The 22119-nt window shown below is 47.8% G+C and overlaps 1 protein-coding gene across 1 annotated transcript in view; it reads left to right on the top strand.

The window, feature by feature from the left end:
* LOC148523432 (sodium- and chloride-dependent creatine transporter 1-like) overlaps positions 1-22119 on the top strand; it is a 99822-nt gene that overhangs the window by 25426 nt on the left and 52277 nt on the right. The window contains exon 2 of the mRNA XM_088473212.1: positions 14930-15178. Coding sequence (XP_088329338.1) covers positions 14930-15178 — 249 coding nt within the window. The remainder of the gene's footprint in view (positions 1-14929; positions 15179-22119) is intronic.

Raw genomic sequence — 22119 nt, 5'->3', positions numbered from 1 at the left:
ATCTAGATGCCTGTCATTTTCCCGACGCCGGGAGACAGGCGCCCGGCATCTCGATCGAAGGGATACCGGTGCCGTGAGCGGATAGCCGCGGGGGGGGGAGGGTTAGGTTTAGGGCTCCCGGGGGGAACTTAGGGTTAGGCACCCCCCCCGGGAGGGTTAGGGTTAGGCACCCCCCCGGGAGGGTTAGGCTAGGGGGAGGGAGGGTTAGAGTTAGGCACCCCCGGGAGGGACTTATGGTTAGGCACCCCCTCCGGGGGACTTAGGTTTAGGCAGCGGGGAAGGGGGGGTTAGGGTTAGGCACTCAGGGGGGAGCTTAGGGTTAGGCACCCCTAAGGAGGGTTAGGGGGGTTAGGTTAGTATATACTTACCTGAGGACGATCAGGATTTCCAGCGCTGTCGGGCTGCCGCTGCCGGGATTTGTCCATCTGTCGGGCTGACGCTGTCGGGAATCGAACCGCCGACCGTATTTCATACCGATTCCCTTTAGAGCACCCGCCAGTGTACCCAGGCCACGTCCCCTTTTGTCCAATCACTACCTATTAGCACACAGCCACACCCACAAATATATAAGCTCCTCCCCTTCTTGTAATGGACATTGACTCTGTACAGTGCTGGGCAATAAGAGAGTGTTTAATCATACAAATAATGTATCTCAAAGGACCCTGTCAATATGTCTGGATCAGAGGTTCCCAAACGCGGTCCTCAAGGCACCCCAACAGTTCAGGTTTTAGAGATATCCATTGGTGAGCACAGGTGGTTAAATCAAATTAACTGAGGTGCCACTTAAGTGAAATGTGATCAAGCATGGATATCCTTAAAACCTGGACTGTTAGGATGCCTTGAGTTTGGGAACCTCTGCTCTAGCTGATTTAGGATGGTTCAAAGTCGCCTCCTATATTAATAATTACTTTCTCTCCACTACGTAATAAGCTGGAGGAGCAGAAGCAGATCGTTGTTTGTGGGGCCCACATTGTCTCTGGATCCCCATACAGTAACAATTCTTTATCCGCAGTTCTAAGCGCACCTACTGAATGCGTCTTGCCGGTCTTGGTCCCTCGGGACGCTACTGGATCGATCCTGTACTTTGGCTATTGTGCAGGATGGACAGATGCTTAGGAGCAATATATGAGAGTATAATAAAGGCTCAGCCTGACAGCTATCTCGAGAGCCTTGTTTATCCTGAGACTGAGGAGGAAGGAGTCCAAGATAACGCTTTTGTTGCTGGGAAGCGAATCGTACAGTTACTATTTACTCCTTCCTAATTAAAATCTGGCTATTAGCCACTGGTTTACTCCAAGTCCAACTTTTCTGCTACAATGAAAGAAAAAAAAAAAACCCAAGTTGTCCTTATGAGCATTATATTATGAGATGATTGTTTTGCACCCTGTGGATTAAACAAAGTTTATATATGAGCCGTGCTCCACTCACTGTAAATGGAGGCTTGAAAAAAGTACTTACAGTCCTCTTATAGCTGGGGACTGACATACAGCTATTATAATAGACGATGATACTAGATATTAAACTTCAGAGATCACTGTATCTTCTATGTACTCCCCTTACAACATCTGTGCAAAATGGGTTCTGTGCATGCACAGGTTTCTGATAATCGGAGAACTGCATAAATCCATCCAGTAATGGCCGAACCTGAATCAGGCTCTTTTAATCTGGTCCTGCTAATGCACAAATGCATTTTACTTTTTACACAGATATAGAATGCTGACTGCAATAGCAGGTAGCGTGCAAATGGTGAGCATAATTTCTGCAATTTACAGCTCAGCTAGGAGGTGCCCCGTTTCCCTACTCCAATCCGCATATTCAATCATTTGCAGCGCTACATTGATTTGCAAAGGTGTAAAAGTGTACCTTCCAGCTGGGTTATCCCTAACTTCATATGTAACCGTTTATTGTGGCTTGGATATACTAGCAATATTAGGAATTTAGAAGATATAGGACTGCGAGATAGAAGGTGAGGAGGTGAGAGGCGAGAAGGTGAAGAGAGAGAATGTGAGAGGAAAGAAGGGGAGGGGTGAGGAGGTGAGTGATAAGAAGGTGAGAGGCGAGAAGGGTAGGGGAGAGGAGGTGAAGAGAGAGAAGGTGAGAGGCGAGAAGGGTAGGGGAGAGGCGAGAAGGGGAGGGGAGAGGAGAGCAGGGAAGGGGAAATACGATGAGAGGAGAGAAGGTGAAGAGAGAGAAGGTGAGAGGCGAGAAGGGTAGGGGAGAGGAGGTGAAGAGAGAGAATGTGAGAGGAGAGAAGGGGAGGGGTGAGGAGGTGAGGGATAAGAAGGGTAGGGGAGAGGAGGTGAAGAGAGAGAAGGTGATAGGCGACAAGGGTAAGGGAGAGGAGGTGAAGAGAGAGAAGGTGAGAGGAGAGGAGGTGAAGAGAGAGAAGGTGATAGGCGACAAGGGTAGGGGAGAGGAGGTGAAGAGAGAGAAGGTGAGAGGAGAGGAGGTGAAGAGAGAGAAGGTGAGAGGCGAGAAGGGGAGGGGAGAGGAGATGAGAGGAGAGCAGGGAAGGGGAAATAAGATGAGAGGACAGAAGGGAGGGGAGAGAAGGTGAGATGAAAGTAGGTGAGGGGAGACAAGGTGACAGGAGAGGGAGAGGAAAGGGGGAGGAGAGAAGAGAGAAGGAGAGAGGAGAGATGGTGTGAGGAGTGAAGGCGAGAGGAGAAATGGTGAGAGGAGAGAAGAGGATGGGAAAGGAGGTGAGAAGGTAAGGAGAGATGGTGAGAGGAGAGAAGATGAAAGGAGAGATGGTGAGGGGATAGATGGTGAGGGGATAGAAGGAGAGGGGATAGAAAGTGAGAGGAGTGAAGGCGAGGGGATAGAAGGAGAGAGGAGAGATGGTGAGGGGATAGAATGAGAGAGGAGAGATGGTGAGGGGATAGATGGTGAGGGGATAGAAGGAGAGGGGATAGAAGGAGAGAGGAGAGATGGTGAGGGGATAGAATGAGAGAGGAGAGAATCTGAGGGAGAGAAGGAGAGAGGAGAGATGGTGAGGGGATAGAAGGTGAGGGGAGAAAAAGTGAGGGAAGAGAAGGTGAAAGGATAGAAGGTGAGAGGAGAGATGGTGAGGGAAGAGTAAGAGAGAGGGGGAGGGTTAGAGAAGGTGAGGGGAGAGAAGGTGAGAGGAGAGATGGTGAGGGAAGAGTAAGAGAGGGTAAGGGTTAGAGAAGGTGAGGGGAGAGATGGTGAGAGGAGAGGTGGTGAGGGAAGAGTAAGAGAGAGGGTAAGGGTTAGAGAAGGTGAGAGGAGAGATGGTGAGGGAAGAGTAAGAGAGAGGGGGAGGGTTAGAGAAGGTGAGGGGAGAGATGGTGAGGAAAGAGAAGGTGAAGGGAGAGTAAGTGAGGAGAGAGGGTGAGGGTTAGAGAAGGTGAGGGAAGAGAAGGTTATGCAGGTAATTGTGCACAAGGAGCTCCAGTGTGGAGCTTATGGTGGTGGTAGGAGAGAGGGGCTTGGACAACAAATGGTTTATTTAGGATCTATGAGATAACCACTTGAATAAATTAGGATGGGAATTTGTCAGCAGAGAAAGACAGGTGAGACAAATTCGGAAGAAGAGGGAGAACATGTAGTTGAAAAGGAAGACTGAGTGCAGAAATCTTGCCCTTGGTAAAGGGAAGAATTATCTGAGGGAGGATTGGGGAGGACAGGAACAGTGTGGTACGTATGGGGTCTAGCATGAAGCAATATCCTGTGGAAAAGTCTTGATTGTATCTTTGGAGTAGGTGGCAAAATCATGGACTATGAGAATGAAGAGGGAGGCAGTGCAGGTGAGCAGATAAACAAATTGAACATGACCATAGGGTGTTATGGTTTAGAAGTTGGCTGGATAAAAGTAACATAATGTTAGTGCATTTGGCAAGTGGAAACGTGGTGCCTGGTGTGCCACTGTTGGGGTTTGGATGTCCAGAGTCTGCGTATGGTGGTTAGAGTTGCCTTGCCTAGTGCTGAGGTGGATGTGTTGCTGCAGAAAGCTGAACCAGAGATAAGGGCAGGTCAGGGTATTAGAGCAGAGAAGAGAAGTCACCGACGGTGAATTCAAAGTAGCTGGAAGGAGATGATGTCCTGAGCTTGTTCACGAGACCTGGGCTGCTTATCAATACAATTGTGTCTATCCATAGCCAAATGCATTCTGCTGAAGTGAAGGTAACTCGCTGGTGACCTCCACCCTCCCTCACGTTTCCCTTGTCCCTCACTGACACTAATCATTATGTTTGCTGTATGTGAATGTCAAAGACAACAGCAGCACACGTCTCCTGGTGCCTACGAAACCATTATAAATGTATTTAGTTTCCCAGCAAATACATAAAATATACTCCAATCTATTATTAAGCGGACGTTTAAGAAAAAATTGAGAGCATTTAAAACATCGGCAATACAGTGTAATTTCCTGTGCAAACAAATGAAATTGGTCCTCCATCACAACGTGACAAGAGAACAGATGGCCAGCTGTGAGGTATGCGTTACCGGGAGAGGAGGTTCCGTCCTCATATCCTGTTGCCCGGGCTGTGTGTGAAGTCTGTCACACCGCTGGTAATTCAGCATCCAATTTACTCAGAGGCCTATCTAGGATTCTGAAGAAGGGTTTGGATTCTTCCAGGTAGTTTTACTTGTTCCATCACGTTTGCAGAATTTTGTGTATACTGTATGGGATATACTACACATTATTGCTCGCTGCACCAGCTGAATAAATAAACCTCAAAGGGGCTGATGCATCAGAGCTCAGTTGCGCACGCAGGAACCGCCCCTGATAAACATTTTTTTTTTCCTCAGTCAGAGACAGCTTTATCTTCCTCTCTACCATAAGACTAGCCACAGTCAGCGCTCGTAGCCCCGCCCCCTCGTGGCATAATGCCTACCCTCCAACATGACCCGTTCCACCCGGGACAAATTGCTCTGCTCCTGGACTTCCCGCCTAATTAATGATTGCAGACACCTGTGTTGAACTAGTTAATGGATGAGACAGGTGTTTCAGCACAGCTGTCTGCATCATCAATTAAGAAGGAAGTCCAGGAGCAGGGCAATTTGTAGGGAGGGTCTGCATAATGGAGAGTGTCGAGGTCTATATGACGAGATTCTTGGCCACGTAATCCATATGCAATGGTGATGGTCGGGACTGACCGCTTCAGAAATGTTGTGGAAAAGTGTTGGCCGGTGACTGAATGGTGTCTAGAAATAAACGGCATAATGTGTTATGGGAGTGTTGCAGGCGTGTCAGTACAAGCGGCTGTGCAATACCAACCAACAAATTGCAAATTCAGCAGGAGCAAGGAGGTGTCTATTTCAGACAGACACCTCCTTGCTGCATCTGAGAGATTCGAGTGCAGCGTCTGTAGACCTTGCCTCGGATCACTGGTCTGTAGACGCTGCCTCGGATCACTGGTCTGTAGACGCTACCTCGGATCACCAGTCTGTACACGCTGCCTCGGATCACCAGTCTGTAGACGATGCATCGGATCACCGGTCAGTAGACGATGCATCGGATCACCGGTCTGTAGACGATGCATCGAATCACCGGTCTGTAGACGATGCATCGGATCACCGGTCTGTAGACGATGCATCGGATCACTGGTCTGTAGACGCTGCCTCAGATATCCGGGCACGATGGTTGCCCCTTTGGCCAGGCAGCGTAAGCTGAGACTTACTCAGCCTTTCCAGTTCCTGGCCACTTGCAAGGCCAGAAAATCTCCATCCACCGACGCAGACCCTGGCCTTGTCCCTCTCGTAAAATGCGGGTAACATGCCACAGTGTCTGTAAATGCTGGATGGGTATGCCCCAACTCCCCCGCCCCCCAAATGACATTCAGATTGTCTACAGGGTCTTAATATCGACATGGAGTTTAGGTTGGCAGCCAATATGTCGACATTCAAAAATGTAGAATTGGTTACAATGTTGTCATATAGTTAAGGTCAGAGATGTAAATGGGAGAGAAATGGGTGAGGGCTTTGTAAGTGAATGTGAGAAACTTGAATTGGGTTCTGAAGGACAAGGACACCAGTGGTGGGCTTGTATAAGAGGGGAGGCAGATGTAGAACATTTGAAGAGGAAGATGAGTCAGGCAGCAGTATTGAGGACAGATTGGAGTGGAGAGATGAGAGACATGGGAGTGGAGTCAGTGGAAGGGGAGTGGAGTCATAAGAAGTGACAGAGAAGGAGCGGTCATAGAGGTAGGAGGAAAGTCAGGAGAAGGCAGTGTGTCAAGTAGATCAAGGGAGTGAAGGATTTGCAGCAGGAGAGGGTGATCAACAGTGTGAAAAGCAGCAGAGAGGTCGAGAAGAATGAGCAGAGAGCAATGGCCCTTGGACTTGGCAGTAAAGAGGTCATTGGTGACTTTCATCTGGGAAGTTTCAGTGTAGTGGAGAGGACGGAAGCCAGACTGAAATAAGTCAAGCAGGTAATGGGAGGAAAGAAAGGCGGTAAGGAGTTTGTAAACCATACACTCAAGACGTTTCTCAAGAAAGGAGAGAGATGGGTCAGTAGTTGGATTAGGATCAAGGGAAAGTTTTTTAAGAATGTGGGTATGCTTGAATGCAGAGGGGACAGTGCTTGATGAGAAGGAGAGATTGAGAAGGTGGGCAAGATGGGATCAGGCAGAAAAAGAGGGATAGTAGAGAAAGTGGGAGAGAATAGGGTCAAGAGGGGAGGGGAGACCCAATGAGGGCCATGACTTCATCATCAGATACAGGGGAAAAAGAGGGAGTTGGTAAGATGGATAGGGAGGGGTAGGCTGACACAGGAGGGGGCAGGGTGCTGAGGGTCTGATGGGATTGATGTCTTGATGTTTGAAGTCAGTTTTAGAAGTGTACTAGGTAGCAAAGTCAACGGCAGAAAATGAGGAGGGGGTGAGCAGAGAAGGCAATTAAAGGTGGTGAAGAGACGCCGGGGGTTTGAGGACTGGGAGATGTGGTTCTTGAAATACGACTGTTTAGAGAGTGACGGGGCAGCAATGTAGGATGAGGGCATAAATTTGAGATGGAGGAAGCCTGCCTTAGAACCAGGTATCCCTCACTGTTGTTCAGCAGTACGTGAACATTTTTTTAAGTATCTGGTGTATTTAGGATGCCAGGGTTGAGTACAGTAGATTGCTTGAACAACAGAGTCAATAAGTAAAGGGCTTGTTCAGGGCAGGAGAGAGAGAGAATGGGCATAGAAGTGAGTTGAACAGGGAGGATAATGAAACAGTGTAGATAGCCTCAATGTTACTACGGCGGAGAAGGTGAGAGGGATAAGTTAAAGAGAAGGTGATGGTCAGTAAGATGGTGATGGTCAGAGAGGTGGAAAGGAGAATTGGTGAAATCAGAGATATCACAATGGTGAGTGAAAACCAGGTCAAGTGAGTACCCACTCACATGGGGGTTGGTCCATTGGGGAGCCCAAACGATGATGTGAGGGTAAGGCGTTTAGAGACAGAGGTTTCTGTGGGGATAGCGTTATTGAAGTCACCTAAGATAATGGAGGGAAGATCTGAAGAGATAATGTGAGGAAGCCAGGAAGCAAAGTTCTCAAGAATTTTGGAGGGAGTGCCAGGAGGACAGTAAATGAAAACTACTTGAAGGTGTACTTGGTGGAAGAGGCGTATAGCATGAACCTCAAATGTAGAGAATTTAAGGGATGGTTAAGAGGGAATGAGTTGGTAGGAGTGACCTGAGGATATAAGGACCTCAACACTACTGCCATGGTGACCCCAGGCCATGAGGTGTGAGAGAATGTGAGGCCCCCCAGAGAAGAAAGCAGCAGGGGAAATGGTGTCAGAGGGGGAAATCCAGCTTTAAGTAATATCTAGAAGCTTCAGAGAGTTGGAGATGAAAAGGTCATGGGTGGAGATTAGTTTATTATAGACAGATTTAGTATTCCAGAAGGCACAGGAGAGAGGGACAGAGTTTGTAGGAGAGATACGAATGAGATTATCAGGGTTGCTGTAGCATGGAGGTGAGATAAATTTGGGGGATCAAGATGAAGAGTGTAGAAATGGTGCAGACCCCTGAGTTAGGAGGGGAAACTGAAGGAGGTTGGCAGGGAAGGAGTTTAGTGTGATGTGGAAGGAGGAAAGGTGACAGGGAGAGGAGGGAGCCGAGCTTAGTGGTGGGGTAGTAGGACTATGGTTGGGGAGAAGTCAATGAGAGTGGAGTGGAGGGAGAGGGAAGCAGAGGAGAGGATAGCATACAGAGGAGGGAAGACAGGGGGAGGAGACGGTAGAGTAGACTACGGAGGAAGGATAGAGGTGGGAACAGGGGGCAAAATAAAAGATTAGATAGACACTGAGTGATGGGGGTGTTGATGAACATATGGTCATGGTATGGATAAGGTAAATTAAGGAATGGAGGCTATATGAGAGAGACAGTGCAGTAAACTTGCAGAAATGCCGGTGAAAGTACAGTGTAGGTAAATGAGTATGTACAACGACAATTTTTTTTTACTAAGTGGAATAAATCTAGAGATTTGATAGGTGCAAAAATTAAATCTTAAAGTAGAGTGTATTAGAAGATAGAGGATGTGAGGGTAAGGGGGAGGGAAAAAAATACAAAAACAAATTTCGATTTATACAGAACTTTCAGGGACAAAGTGACATTGGTGCAGATATGCAGTCAGATGTTTGCGAAAACCAGAAGACCTGCACACGCAGATACTAATTCCCAGCATGAAGTTCAGGTTATGCAGACGGCTGGATTTTGTGGTGGAGATTTAGTGAACTCACAGTTGTTGCCTCAAAGCTGTCAATCTGTAGTAGGGTTTGATGTTTTATTTGTTCTACATCAGTGTACCTTAGGTTCATTGCCGGTGTAACGCAGAAATGGTGTTTAAAATGTAAATTGCAATTTTAAATGATGCACTTATAACATTATGCACCCTACAGCCAAGGTCTAGCGCAGGTGACTTCATTATAGATATGAGCGGGTTCGGTTTTACTCGGATTTACTCGGTTATTTTTGCCATTATTATCGCAAGTTCGGATTAGTTCGGATTTATTTTATTGGCTATCCCCAAAACACGTGATAGCTGATAGCCAATAGCCAATAAAATGCCGTTTTTGAGATCCGAACATATCCGAGTAAAACCGAATCCGCACATCTCTACTTAATTAGTCCCTCAGTCAATATGATTTAACCACCAGTGCTCAACCATGGATATATCTGATTCCTGAACTGTTGGGGTGCCTTGAAGACCGCGTTTGGGAACCTCGGCCCCTACAGCTTCACAATGACCCTTATGCTGGGTACACACTGGCCGATATATTGGCCGATCAATTGATCGGCCAATATTTTGTTCCCCCATCGGCCAGTGTGTACAAACGATATGTGTGAGAATGACGTCGTTCACAGACATATCGCATTGGCTGTGCTGCACAGCCGATGAACAGATATGTCTGCAGACATCTCTGTCCATCGGCAAGTGTGTAAGGGCGATCAGCCGATTGCCAGTACACAGGGGCTCCGAGAGGGGGGGGGGAGCTTCGAGCGGGTACTACTTACCTGGGTCCGGCACAACTCCCCATCCCTCTTAGGTCACAGGCTCACAGCTTCCCAGCACACGCTGCTGTGTGCTGGGCTGCACTGGGAGACTGTCTGAGGCAGCTAAAGCAGCAGCCGGAGAGTCTCCTATGCCAAAGGGGGGGAGCGATCATGCTGATCGCGCCCTCCATTGGCTGTGCGCCGGGCTGAGGGGCACACAGCGCCCCCCTCCCCAGTGCTGCACCACAAATGTGGGTTTTTAAGGGGGCGTGGCCACGAGTGCCCACGATTAGGCCACGTCCTCTACCTGCCACCAGTCCGGCCTGACCCGCTGCAGCATGCAGATGATGGCCGTTCAGTGTGTATGAATACAACCAACCCCCAATACACTCCCACTAAAATGTCTAGCAATAAATTACCTTAAACAAACAAGCAATGCATACTACAACAACCGGGTCTAGTAATCAATAGTCTAATGCAAACACATCAGAATGAAATACTCTGCAGCTATTTTTGGATTACCTATTAATTTAATCATTACACCAATGCAAACACATCAGAGTGAGATACTCTGCAGCTATTTTTGGATTACCTATTAATTTAATCAATACACCAATGCAAACACATCAGAGTGAGATACTCTGCAGCCACTGTAGGTCATTTGTTGTATGTGTAATGTATGTTCTTTAGGTCTGCATACACAGTTGAAGCTAAATATATAAAGTAATGTAATTAGAAATGGCCAATGCTATGGACGCACCGAATGCCCTGGGAAGAGCATGGAGGCACCTACTTGGTAATGAAATAAGATGAGCAGGTGCAGGCCGGAGATGTGACCTTGGGGAGATATCAGAAGTTATTGATCAGTTCTCTCCTGCAGCCGCTCCAAGACAATATGGTCCTTAGATCTATACCTTGATGACCGTCATATGACCTCAGCAGTCACAACCTTGTGCCTATTACATGTACAATATATTCATTCTGCTTCAGTTTGCTGGCAGCTGGCCGTCATATCCAGGCATAATCCCAGGTCCTAAGCATATATCCCTGGAGATCATTGTCCCTGTTTCTCTATAAGGACACACGTTACGTCTACAGGGGTTCCCAATGGCTGTAATGGCCCCATGTATAACTCTTCTCTAGCCTGGTTGTCAGTGCCCCTCCCCCTTGGATTTCTATGTGCACAAATGGTATACTCATGGGGAGGAGCTTTCACCGGCCTATTTCATGATGTGAGGAGAGGGGAATGGAGGTGGCAGTGCTGGCTGGAAAACCTATAAGAAGAGCTACACCTGGCACTAAAAACTTACGGGTCTATTTACTAAGCAGTGTTAGAAGACAGAGTGAAAAGTGATAAGGTGCCAGCCAATCAGCTCCCAACTGTCATTTTTCAAACACAGCCTGTGAGATGGTAGTTGGGAGCTGATTGGCTCGCACCTTATCACTTTCTTATCACTTTTCACTCTGGGCCTGATTCTGACCTGCTCGCGAGCGCTGGACGCTCGCAAGCGGGTCGATGGTGCCTAAGTGCGCATGCGGGAGACCCGGCGAGCGACGGGGAATCCGTCGCTCGGGGTCTCGCACCAAAGGGGGCGTGCTGTCGATGGTGAGTGACAGCACGCCCCCTTTGGTGGGCGTGCCGGGGCGTGGCTGCCAGACCGTCTGGGTCTGGCCCCACTGACCTCACTAGTGATGTCAGTGGGAGTGATTTTGGCTCTGATAGAGCCAAAATCACTCCAGGGCTTGCGGCAGCGAGACCCTACCGCAGGGTCTCGTCGCAAGCCCCATTGGTCGCGATGGTCTTGACCATCGCGACCATCATCATGGACGCTCGCTATAGCTGTGGGTGGTAACCCACAGCTATGCGAGCGTCCATGAGGCCGCTCCAAGTTGAGGTAGGAGGGCCCTGATTCAGAGCAAGCGCTCTGGTCAGAGCGTCCGGCTCTGAATCAGGCCCTCTGTCTCTTAACACTGCTTAGTAAATAGACCCCTTAGTTTTGAGTGGGAGTCTTCTTTAAGGTCTCTCTGACCTGGGGCACCGTTTTCTTTAGAGTTTGTCACCTCCTCTTGGTCTGTGGGATTCCAGTTGTGCAGTTGACAGAACACCCTATTTCCAATGAGATCATTAGAATGTTAAAAGCGGCACAAACTATTTCAGGAGATAAGTGTGTAGAATAGATCCTGTGGGAGGCAGTGACGCATCCACTCATGAGATTGTGTTATACCCCTTTTACACCAGCGCTAAAACCCGGGTTATTGCAGTGTTAACCCGGGTTGCTCCTAGGTGTAAAAGGGTCCAGGGTTGGATTCCCGGGTCAAGTGACCCAGCAATTAAACCCAGGTAACTTGCAGGGTTTTACACGGGAACAACCCGTGTAACCCTGCAGTGCAAACGGGTACCCTGGGTCATTTGAACTGTGTCGGGTTTCTCGGCACTTGGAGATGATGTCATCTCCTAGTGTAGGAAGAAGTTTTCCACTGCAGTAGAAAAAGTCTGTCCTGGGTCTGACCCGTTTTGGAACTGTGGTGTCTATTTACTAAGCAGTGTTAGGAGACAGAGTGAAAAGTGATAAGGTGCCAGCCAATCAGCTCCTAACTGTCATTTTTCAAACACAGCCTGTGAGATGGCAGTTAGCAGCTGATTGGCTGGCACCTTATCACTTTTCACTCTGTCTCCTAACACTGCTTAGTAAATAGACTCCTGTGTTCCAAATCTCGGGTCAGACCCAGGATTTAGGTGTAAAAGCAGTATTAGTGAGGACAGGGCTGCATGTGACAGGGGCACTGACATGATGTGAGGAGGGGAATAGAGGCAGCAGGAAGCCACAGACTGAGAGTTATATACAGTAGTGGTAGGAGCAGGGTCTTTAAACAGCAAATAGACACATATGTATGCAGACTATATATACAGTGAACTTGCTAAACTACTATGGGGTCTGATTTTCTGTTCACAATTTCAGATGTGGGCTCTATATCCACTATGTAAAAATGGAAAGAAAAAAAGAATCGTTTAAAAAATAATATATACAAATAAATATGATGTTAGCCGTTATGACCACTGTACCACTGCGCTCCTTTCACATTCTATGTTTAGATGAATAATTTAATTTTATTATGTATGCTGCAGTTGCAAGTATAAAGCCCCAGCAATCAGACAGATCTCTCTTAATTCACCTACTTTAAGAAATAATTGTGAGATAATTGTTAATTAATCAGGTATGTAATTACATGGAGTCATTCCTCTGTCGCACAGGGAAAAATAATTGTCATCCCAACTTCTAACATACAATTAGTATTTGGGTGATATGTGATTTATACAGAAGTCAGTAGACGCCTGACTCCACAAATAGCTGCTCGCTTTATACTGGCTGGTGCCATAGGATGGGGCGAAACGGGGACGGGGGCGGGCTGAGATGACCTGGCAAATGGGTACACTCTACTAGTGTGTATGTAATATATATATATATATATATATATATATATATGTATATATCAGAAAACAGCACAAACATTTCTGAAAATACATATAATAATGATTTTATAAAGTTCACACATTCACAGTCTATGTTGATGTTCCAATGTTCTTGATTATACACTAAAGCTGGGTATACATTGGCCGAAGTCCAGCATGACATTGTTAGCGACATTCCCCGTCGGTCCTGCAGTAGGGCTGACGGGCAATGTCATTAACAACCCGCAGTAGAGCATATCATGGCTACACACTGGACGATATACCCGATTTGTTGTTCCGTTCCGCGGGATCGGATGACACATTATCTAGTGCGTACCCCTTTAAGGGTCTGCTTTAGAACTAGGTGCAAGTTTTGCCCTGGTGGAGAATTTGTAACTGAACAAACCATGTTGTACAACAACAAAAAATGTTGAACGGGTGGCAAGTGTCCCATGTTCTTGCTTGCTGGACACGCACATACTGCATGTTACAGTGACGCTATTCATCATGCAGCAAGGTTTGGGCAATAGTGGCACATCGTTATATAGCGAGGGGTGGAGCTACGATGATGCATTCACAGTGGGCTGTATGGATGGTGGGCAGTGGGCAGCATGGGCGGTGTAATGGTTAGAATTACTGCCTCAAAGCTCTGAGGTTGTGGGTTTGATTCCCTCCATGGCCCTAACTGTGTGGCGTTTGTATATTCTCTCCGTGCTTGTGTGTTTCCTCTGGGTACTCGGATTTCCTCCAGCAATCCCAAAATATATGGTAGATCATACTTACCGACTTTACAGACCCCCCCACGGGAGCAGACAAGAGATGAGAAGCTGCTGACAGGCTCGGGGGGTGGAGCTGGACTGTAGCCATCACTAAGCCACACCCCTTCACGGGGAAAGTGCCGCGATTTGCACATCCACGAGGAGGGGGCTTTGCTAGATGATGCGTTTCATGTCATTTAGCCTCACCCCTCCCTATGGACCCGCAAATTCCCCGTAGAATGTTCCCATCCTGCCCACTGAATGAATCAGGCCCATAGATTGTAAGCTCCTGATTGTAAGCAGTGACTTATGTGAATGGCCAAATATTCTCTGTAAAATGCTGCAGAATATGTGTGCACTATAAAAATACCTGGTAATGAATTAAATAAATAATGATCAAGGCCTGGCCGCTAATTGTGTGTGGTTACCCCCCTCCCCCGCCATCTTCACCTCTGCGCGTTATTAATGCATCTCTTGTATGCTCTTCCTTTGCACCTTGTCCTTCCTTATTACTTATAATATAATCAGATACTGCGCCTGTGTATTGAATGGGGTTTTATGGAACAGATATGATACTGCATTTGTCTAATCATGTTTTAGGAGATTGTTTGGAAGTAATTAGTTTAATGTAGCCTTTAATCTGCACCTTTGTGTGTATTTTTAGGAACACCGAATAAGCGGCATTATTGTTTTTCTATATTTGGTGCTGTGCTCTTCTGTTTGGTGGCACAGAATGGGCGTAGTGATGATTGGCAGAGAGCTGCCTCCGATGCAGGGACCTTTTGTCGAATTTTGACCAGGGTGATAATTTGTGTGTTCTACTTGGGTATTTATCAATGCTAGGAAAGATATAAAGGGGTCTATTTACTAAGCAGTGTTAGGAGACAGAGTGAAAAGTGATAAGGTGCCAGCCAATCAGCTCCCAACTGTCATCTCACAGGCTGTGTTTGAAAAATTGTGAGCAATAAAGTACTAACCAATCAGCTTATTACTTACATTTTCAGGCTGTGCTTGAAAAATGACAGTTAAGAGCTGATTGGTTGGTTTCGTTATGTCTCACAATTTTATCTCTATCCTAGCTTTGATAAATACACAGTGCAAAGATACCTTATTAGGCTATTAGATTAGATTGTATGCTCCACTGAAGCAAGGACAAGAATTAATGAATGCAGATTAGTGATTGAACTGCGCTGAGGAAATTGTTGGTGCAATATTAATGGATCGTTATAGTAATAGGACGTTTCCATCTTTTTTCCTTGTCTTGTTACAGAGAAAGATGGGGGGTCTGGGGCCCTGGAAAAGGTGGTATCCGAGACAGCAGGAAGGGGGGAAGCAGTCCCAGACGAAAAGACTGTCATCGCTCCTCTGGTTCTGCCTGCGATGGGCCCAGTCAAAATACCCATCCCAGAGAGAGAGACTTGGACCCGGCAGATGGATTTCATCATGTCCTGCGTGGGTTTTGCGGTGGGACTGGGGAACGTGTGGAGGTTTCCGTACCTCTGCTACAAGAATGGAGGAGGTAAGGTCTGTGGGTGTGTTGCAGGTGAGATGCAAACAAAAGAGATATATGCTTGGATTGGTTACCTCTCATTATGAAAACAGCTGCGTTTATTGGAAAAATACATTTATTGCATTTATTATCTAAGCTACTTGCTGGACGCTGTTTGATTTCTGTAAAAGTACATCTCATGTCACAAACCACCTTAACATGTACCTCATGGGATAAACCAATGTTATTTCACTAGGAACCGGTGACATCGCTGTGGCATGAGACACGTATAGTTTTAAACTGAACGTAACTTGAACTCCTGGTGGAGGAGGATTTGGGGTGTGCGACACAAGTTATTTTTTAATGACGCCGTTCACGCGCAAGTGTGTCACGCCCAGGGGCTGGCTGGCAACTCTTAGCCTGGGGGGCAAATGCATGCAGTTGGCCCTGGCAGAGGAGTAGTGTGTAGCCAGGGTGCCTAGAGCACATGCGTGCTATGGCGCCCCACCCCTCAAGTGTTCCAGGAAGGAGGCAGGTCCATATTGGATTAATGTAAAGTAAAAATAAAGATTAGGCTCAGCCCCCTGTAGTGGTGCCCATGTGCAGTGCCCCCCTGTGCCTCAGGAGAGGACTCCCTTATGCAGGCCTCCAGTATTGCCCCCAGTAGCGATCCCCCCTATGCAGTGCCCCTTATACAGTGCCCCCAGTAGTGGTCCCCCCTGTGCAGTGCCCCCAGTAGTAAGCCACTTATATAGTGTCCCCAGTAGTGGTTCCCCCCTGTGCAGTGCCCCTTGTGCCCCCAGTAATAATTCCCTTATATAGTGTCCCCTGTAGTGGTACCCCCTATGTAGTGCCCCCAGTAGTGCCCCTTATATAGTGCACCCAGTAGCAGTCCACCCCTCATGCAGTGCCCCCAAATGTGGTAACCCTTATGCAGTGCCTCTTAAATAGTGGCCCCAGTTGTAGTCTCCCCCCTATGTAGTACCCCCAGTATTGCCCTTTATGTAGAGCCCCCAGCAGTGGTCCCCCGATGCAGTGCCCCCAGTGGTAGTCCCCTCCCCCTTATGCAGTGCCCCTAGTAGTAGTCCCCTCCCCCCTATGCAGTACCCCTAGTAGTAGTCCCCTCCCCCTATGCAGTACCACTAGTAGTAGTCCCCTCCCCTTGTAGTGCCCCCAGTAGTAGTCCCCCCTTGAAGTGCCCCCAGTAGTACTCAGTAGTGGTGCCCCCCTTGTATTGCCCCCAGTAGTAGTAGCCCCTCCCCTTGTAGTGCCCCCAGTAGTAGTCCCACCCTTGAAGTGCCCCCAGTAGTAGTCCCCAGTAGTGGTCTCCCCCTTGTAGTGCCCCCAGTAGTGGTCCCCCCCTTGTAGTGCCCCCAGTAGTAGTCGCCCCCTGTAGTGGTCTCCCCCTTGTAGTGCCCCCAGTAGTAGTCCCCAGTAGTGGTCTCCCCCTTGAAGTGCCCCCAGTAGTAGTCCCCAGTAGTGGTCTCCCCCTTGTAATGCCCCCAGTAGTGGTCCCCCCCTTGTAGTGCCCCCAGTAGTAGTCGCCCCCTGTAGTGGTCTCCCCCTTGTAGTGCCCCCAGTAGTGGTCTCCCCCTTGTAGTGCCCCCAGTAGTGGCCTCCCCCCTTGTAGTGCCCCCAGTAGTGATCTCCCCCTTGTTGTGCGGTAGACACATGTAATACAAAAAAAAAAACCCACCTGAATCCGCTCCCGCTGTCACCATCTGCTCCTCCGTCTGTCCTCCCAGGCCGGCCCGCTCTGCATTATGGGAGAGACGTCATGACATCTCTCCCATTACCTACTGCAGGAGCCGGAAGATGGAGAGGCTCCTGCAGTGGGCGCAGCGGCAGTCAGTGAGAGTCTGACAGACTCTCATTGGCTGCTACTTAAAACAAACACACAGCTGCCGGCTCCGGCGGCTGTGTGTTTGTCAGTCACTGTGTAGTGCTGACCGAGCTCCGTCCGGTCAGCGCTACACGCGCAGTGCAGCTGTGTCACAGAGACACAAACGGCCCGCATGGCACTGCGGCCCGGGGGGTCCGTGACACCCTGCCCCCTGGCTCAGCCCGCCTCTGGTCACGCCCCCTGGTCATGTGCCCTATTTACAGTTGTAAAGATAATGCTGATGATGATTGAGCCTGCTGGAACTGTTAGAACGTATGCCACTATATTGTACCCCTAAATCCATTCTTCTTTTATTCCATCCTGTTGTAATCCAATCAGAATCCAACTGAGAGAAACAAATGCCCTGACAGATGGTGAGGAGTTGCTCCTAACGACTTGAATAAATGAAAAGGGGATATAACCAATCAGTGCATCTCGCCTTTAATTAGCTGTACCGTGAAAAAATTGCCCTGACTATGTGGCTACTGCCATATAGATATCATGTGGTCTATGATGCTTCAGCCAATCCAGCACAAACTGGCATAGCCTAGTTTTGGCGGTTGCATTTGCTTATCCGACTGAGGGTCTATTTACTAAGCCTTGGATACAGATAAAGTGAACAGAGATAAATTACCAACCAACCAGCTCCTGACTATTATTTTCAAACACAGCCTGTGACATGGCAGTTAGGAGTTGATTGGTTGGTACTTTATCTCCGTTCGCTTTGTCTCCATTCAAGGCTTATTAAATAGACCCCACAGCATGTGACGTGGCAGTTAGGAGCTGGTTGGTTGGTACTTTTATCTCCGTTCACTTTAGCTCCATGCAAGGCTTAGTACATAGGGCCTGATTCAGACCCACTCGCGAGCGGCTGTCCGCTCGCAAGTGGGTCGATGTTATGAACTGAGCATGCGCACGACGGAGGGAGCTCCGTCGTGCGCATGCGCCAGACGCGACGAGCGAAGGAAAGTCCTTCGCTCGTTGTGTCCGATCAAAGGGGGCGTGCTGTCAATGTTGATTGACAGCACGCCCCCTTTGGTGGGCGTGCCGGGGGCGTGCCTCCCTGACGGGGGCGTTCCCACGGGAACGCCTCCCGTCAGAAGCCGGCCCACTGACATCACTAGTGATGTCAGTGGGAGTGATTTTGGCTCTGATAGAGCCAAAATCACTCCGGAGCTTGCGGTTGAAAACCTCAACCGCAGGCTCCGGCTCGCAAATTCGATGGTCGCGATGGTCTCGACCATCGCGACCATCACAATGCACGCTCGTATAGCCTGTGGGTGGTGACCCACAGCTATACGAGCATCCAGGAGGACGCTCCATGAAAATGGAGCCCGGCCCTCATTCAGAGCGTGCGCTCTGCTCAGAGCGTACGGCTCTGAATGAGGGCCATAGACCCCTGAATTAGCTGTCTGCAAGCACCGGAGCTAGTTACACTTTTAGGGGGATGGAGAGGCTTTAAGAAACAAATGTTTATGCATTTTACTTAGGGATGTGCAGGCTCAGATTAGTTCAGCTTTTCCCGCCAAATTCGAATTTTACCCGCCAAAAATCGGGTCTCAGAAAGAGGCAAAACGTCATCTTTCATGGACAAACATCATCATTCCTGGACAAAAGTCCATGAAAGATGATGTTTGTCCATGAAAGATGACGTTTTGCCTATTTCTGATACCCGATTTTTGGCGGGAAAAATCAGAATTTGGCGGGAAAATCTGAACTAATCCGAGCCTGCACATCCCTAATTTTACTTAATCTGCAGTCCAGACCATGGAGTCTTTACTGCAGCCACAGTGACATAGGGGTCATGAATAGAACGAAGCAGTGAATTGCCCTATTTTCTGTTAAACAGGGCTTCTCACTTCTTCACGAATAGACCTCATAATTTTTTTAAGTCGCACCTATATTAAAAAATGTATGCAACTCTTAAAACAAGCATAAGGCTGCACATTTCCAACTGTACTTCAAATAGAAATTTGGGCCACAAGATCTGCTCCCAGATCTATATCAAACCCATTATGGGCAAATATACAACTTTGGCAGCACAATACTGACAATGGATATATTCCGCTTAGGAATTCAAAGCATGTTAAACTCGTACTAATGTGCACCACCCGGAACTTTGGAGGGATGTAGAGTTTTGTAGACTTCGGTGTAGCTAGCTGACCCTGTCCGCCAATCCTTGAAAATGAGCAATGCGAGAAACACAGCCTAAATCTGTGTATAGATAGAGAGGTTTCACCGCATGAGAACAAGCCATTAAGTGTACGAGCTATTTCTGTATCTGTTTCTGGATGTTCCATTACCAGCATAATATAATGATGTCCTTAAATAACTGATGCGCTGTACTATGCTGAGAACCAGATCCTCTATCGTTTGGCTCATGGCCTCCTGATACTTGGATCAGGACATACAGCTGAAATTACCTGTTGAAAACTTAAAAACCTGCTGTAGCTGACTTTTTCCTTAGTTACAGATGATGCTGGGGAAGTTCCGTTAGTCTATCTGTCAAATGGCAGCAGCAGTGTATTTCCAGGTTTTCTACAGATGAATTCAGGCCGTAGGTCTAAGAGGAGTTATCTTGTAACCAAGATTTAGATTCAGACAGATACTTATGGGTAAAAGTGAGAGTTTTTAGAAGAGATTTTTAAAAGTGATGTTGCCCATAGCAACCAATCAGATTCTCACTATTATCTTCTAGAAGGTGCTAGTTAAATTTAAGTAGAATCTAATTGGTTGCTATGGGCAACATCACTTTTAAAACTCACTTCTAAAAACTCTCACTTTAGTAAATTTACCCCTTAGGATTCAACTGAATTGGACCCACATAATTTCTGATGCCATGCACAAGACACACAGGGCAAGGAATGCAGTTGCATATACGTACGTAATCGGTCGATTAATTCGCACTGCGTTGGCACAAGCCAGATGCTCCAGTCAGAACTCCGTGCGCAGACCGTTTACAGAGTGAATGATTGGAAGTGCCATCTGTGGGTGGTGACGGGGGGGTGGTCGGTCGAATGCAGGCGTGCCAGTGCGTTTCAACGCCGTTGCGTGGGCGTGCTTAAATTAGCCACTGCGCTACCAGATGCAGCCTGAGGTCTCATAGCGTGCGCAGAAGCAATTCCTGAGTGAGGTCTGGGCTTCCTTAACTGTACGCAAGGGTCCGATGTTACTCAATGTTGCCGATGGTGTCGCTATTTTCCCCTAGTTTACGGATGTGAGTAAGGGAAGTGGGCGTCCTTATGTCTGACTGCGTACGCAATGTGAATGCACACATTTAAATAGCACCGATGATATTATTAGCAACTGCGGTGCATGCGTATACGAACGCAGAATAGCGTTCCTTGCTGAATCAGGCCCACAGTTATCTCTTTATATAGCTCAAAGCACACATTCAATTAAAATGTAATCCCTTCCTCTTAGTTTTAATTTTGTCATCTGAGTTTAGGACTGGTTCATTATTTGGTATGATCTCTTGTAAAATGATTCTATTCCGCCAAATCCTAAATTATGGATTGCTGTATCCAGCTGGGATTCAGGGCCTGATTCAGAGGCACTCGCTGTTGATGAGCGCTCGCTCTGAATCAGGGCGTTTTTTGGGGGTTTTGGCCTCTAGGCCGCTCGCAAAGCTGTGGGTGACCACCCACAGCTAGTGTGAGCGGCCTGGCGATGGTTGCGATTATCGCGACCATCGGGCTTGCGACGAGACCCTGCGGGAGGGTCTTGGCTTCCGCAAGCCCGAGTGGATTTCCTGCTCTAATAGAGCAGGAAGTCCACTACTGACATCACTAGTGATGTTAGTAGGGCCGTCCACAAATGGCAGGCGTTCCTAAGGGGACGCCTGCGTTTGTGCAGCCACCCCCCCCTCTGTCAACATCGACAGCTGCCCCGTCTTGCAGCGAGCCCCGTAGCTAGTCGGGGACCATCGACCCGCTTGCGAGCGCTATGCGCTCGTGAGCGGGTCTGAATCAGGCCCTCAGTTTATTGGCATCATGACAATTTTTGTACCTACACCCAACCCCCCTCCCCCCCCCCACCATTACCAATCCCACCTCCAACTTTCCATGACAGCAGATCTCCCTTGCCACAAGCAATGCCAGGTAACAGAAACTGGATGTGAATTGTAGCAGGGGAACATTATTCCTTATAATACAAGTTTTCTTGGTGACGTCAGAATTTATAATAATAACACATTACTACTATCACCAGCTACGCGTATAGAAAAAAAAACTAATATTAGTAATGCCCCTTATGTTGGCTTCTTGCCCTTATGACCTCCTCCTATTTCTCTACAAAGTATATCTTATGTCTCTTTATTAAGACCAACAAATGACCTATTTATGACAATTTCAATGAGCAATCGGAGCATTATCCCATCCCCTCCCTCCTGCACGGTTTGTGCCTTGCAGAGAATCACAGACTCTAAAAATGGAAATCTGCAGCAGCGACGGTGGGTGGGGGGAGGGAAAGTGTCATTGGCTGAGGCGATATTGCTGAGAGGTAAGGAGAGCGGAGAGGATGATCACAGAGAAAGATATAGCAGCTGATGAATTATACATCTGCCACAATATGCTCCTACTGTATATCTCTCATCTGTAACGGGAGACTGGGGCAGCTCCATCACAGAACAGACAGTGCCGAGTACAGTATTGTTACATGAAAGCGTCAAACTTACAATATCCTATTTTGCAACACTTTGAGTCATTTAGGAATATCCTTCGGGATTACACTCAAACCCTCCTAGACTTGACCCGAAATGTCTGGGAAAAGAAGAGCTACAATTGTTTTGAAATAATATATTTCTAGTGGGAACTTTAGGTTGATAAATATTATGGGCGACTTCTTATTTGATCGGTTGCTATGGACAACTTTTCCACTCTGCAGGTTTGAAACATCTCCCCCTTATAGCACCTAGGACCTCATTCAGAGCCGCTCGCAAAAAGCGAGCGCTCGCTCTGAATGAGGGTGGACGTTTTTTTTTTAGCCAGCCTCCGGCCGCTCGCTAAGCTGTGGGTGACCGCCCACAGCTTTTGCAAGAGACCAGGTGATGGTCGTGATGGTCGCGATCATTGGGCTTGTGACGAGACCC

The sequence above is a fragment of the Taudactylus pleione genome, unplaced genomic scaffold (genome assembly GCF_031769625.1).
Source record: "Taudactylus pleione unplaced genomic scaffold, aTauple2 ptg000133l, whole genome shotgun sequence".
Classification (NCBI taxonomy): Eukaryota; Metazoa; Chordata; class Amphibia; order Anura; family Myobatrachidae; genus Taudactylus; species Taudactylus pleione.
This window is presented reverse-complemented; position numbering and strand designations above follow the sequence as displayed.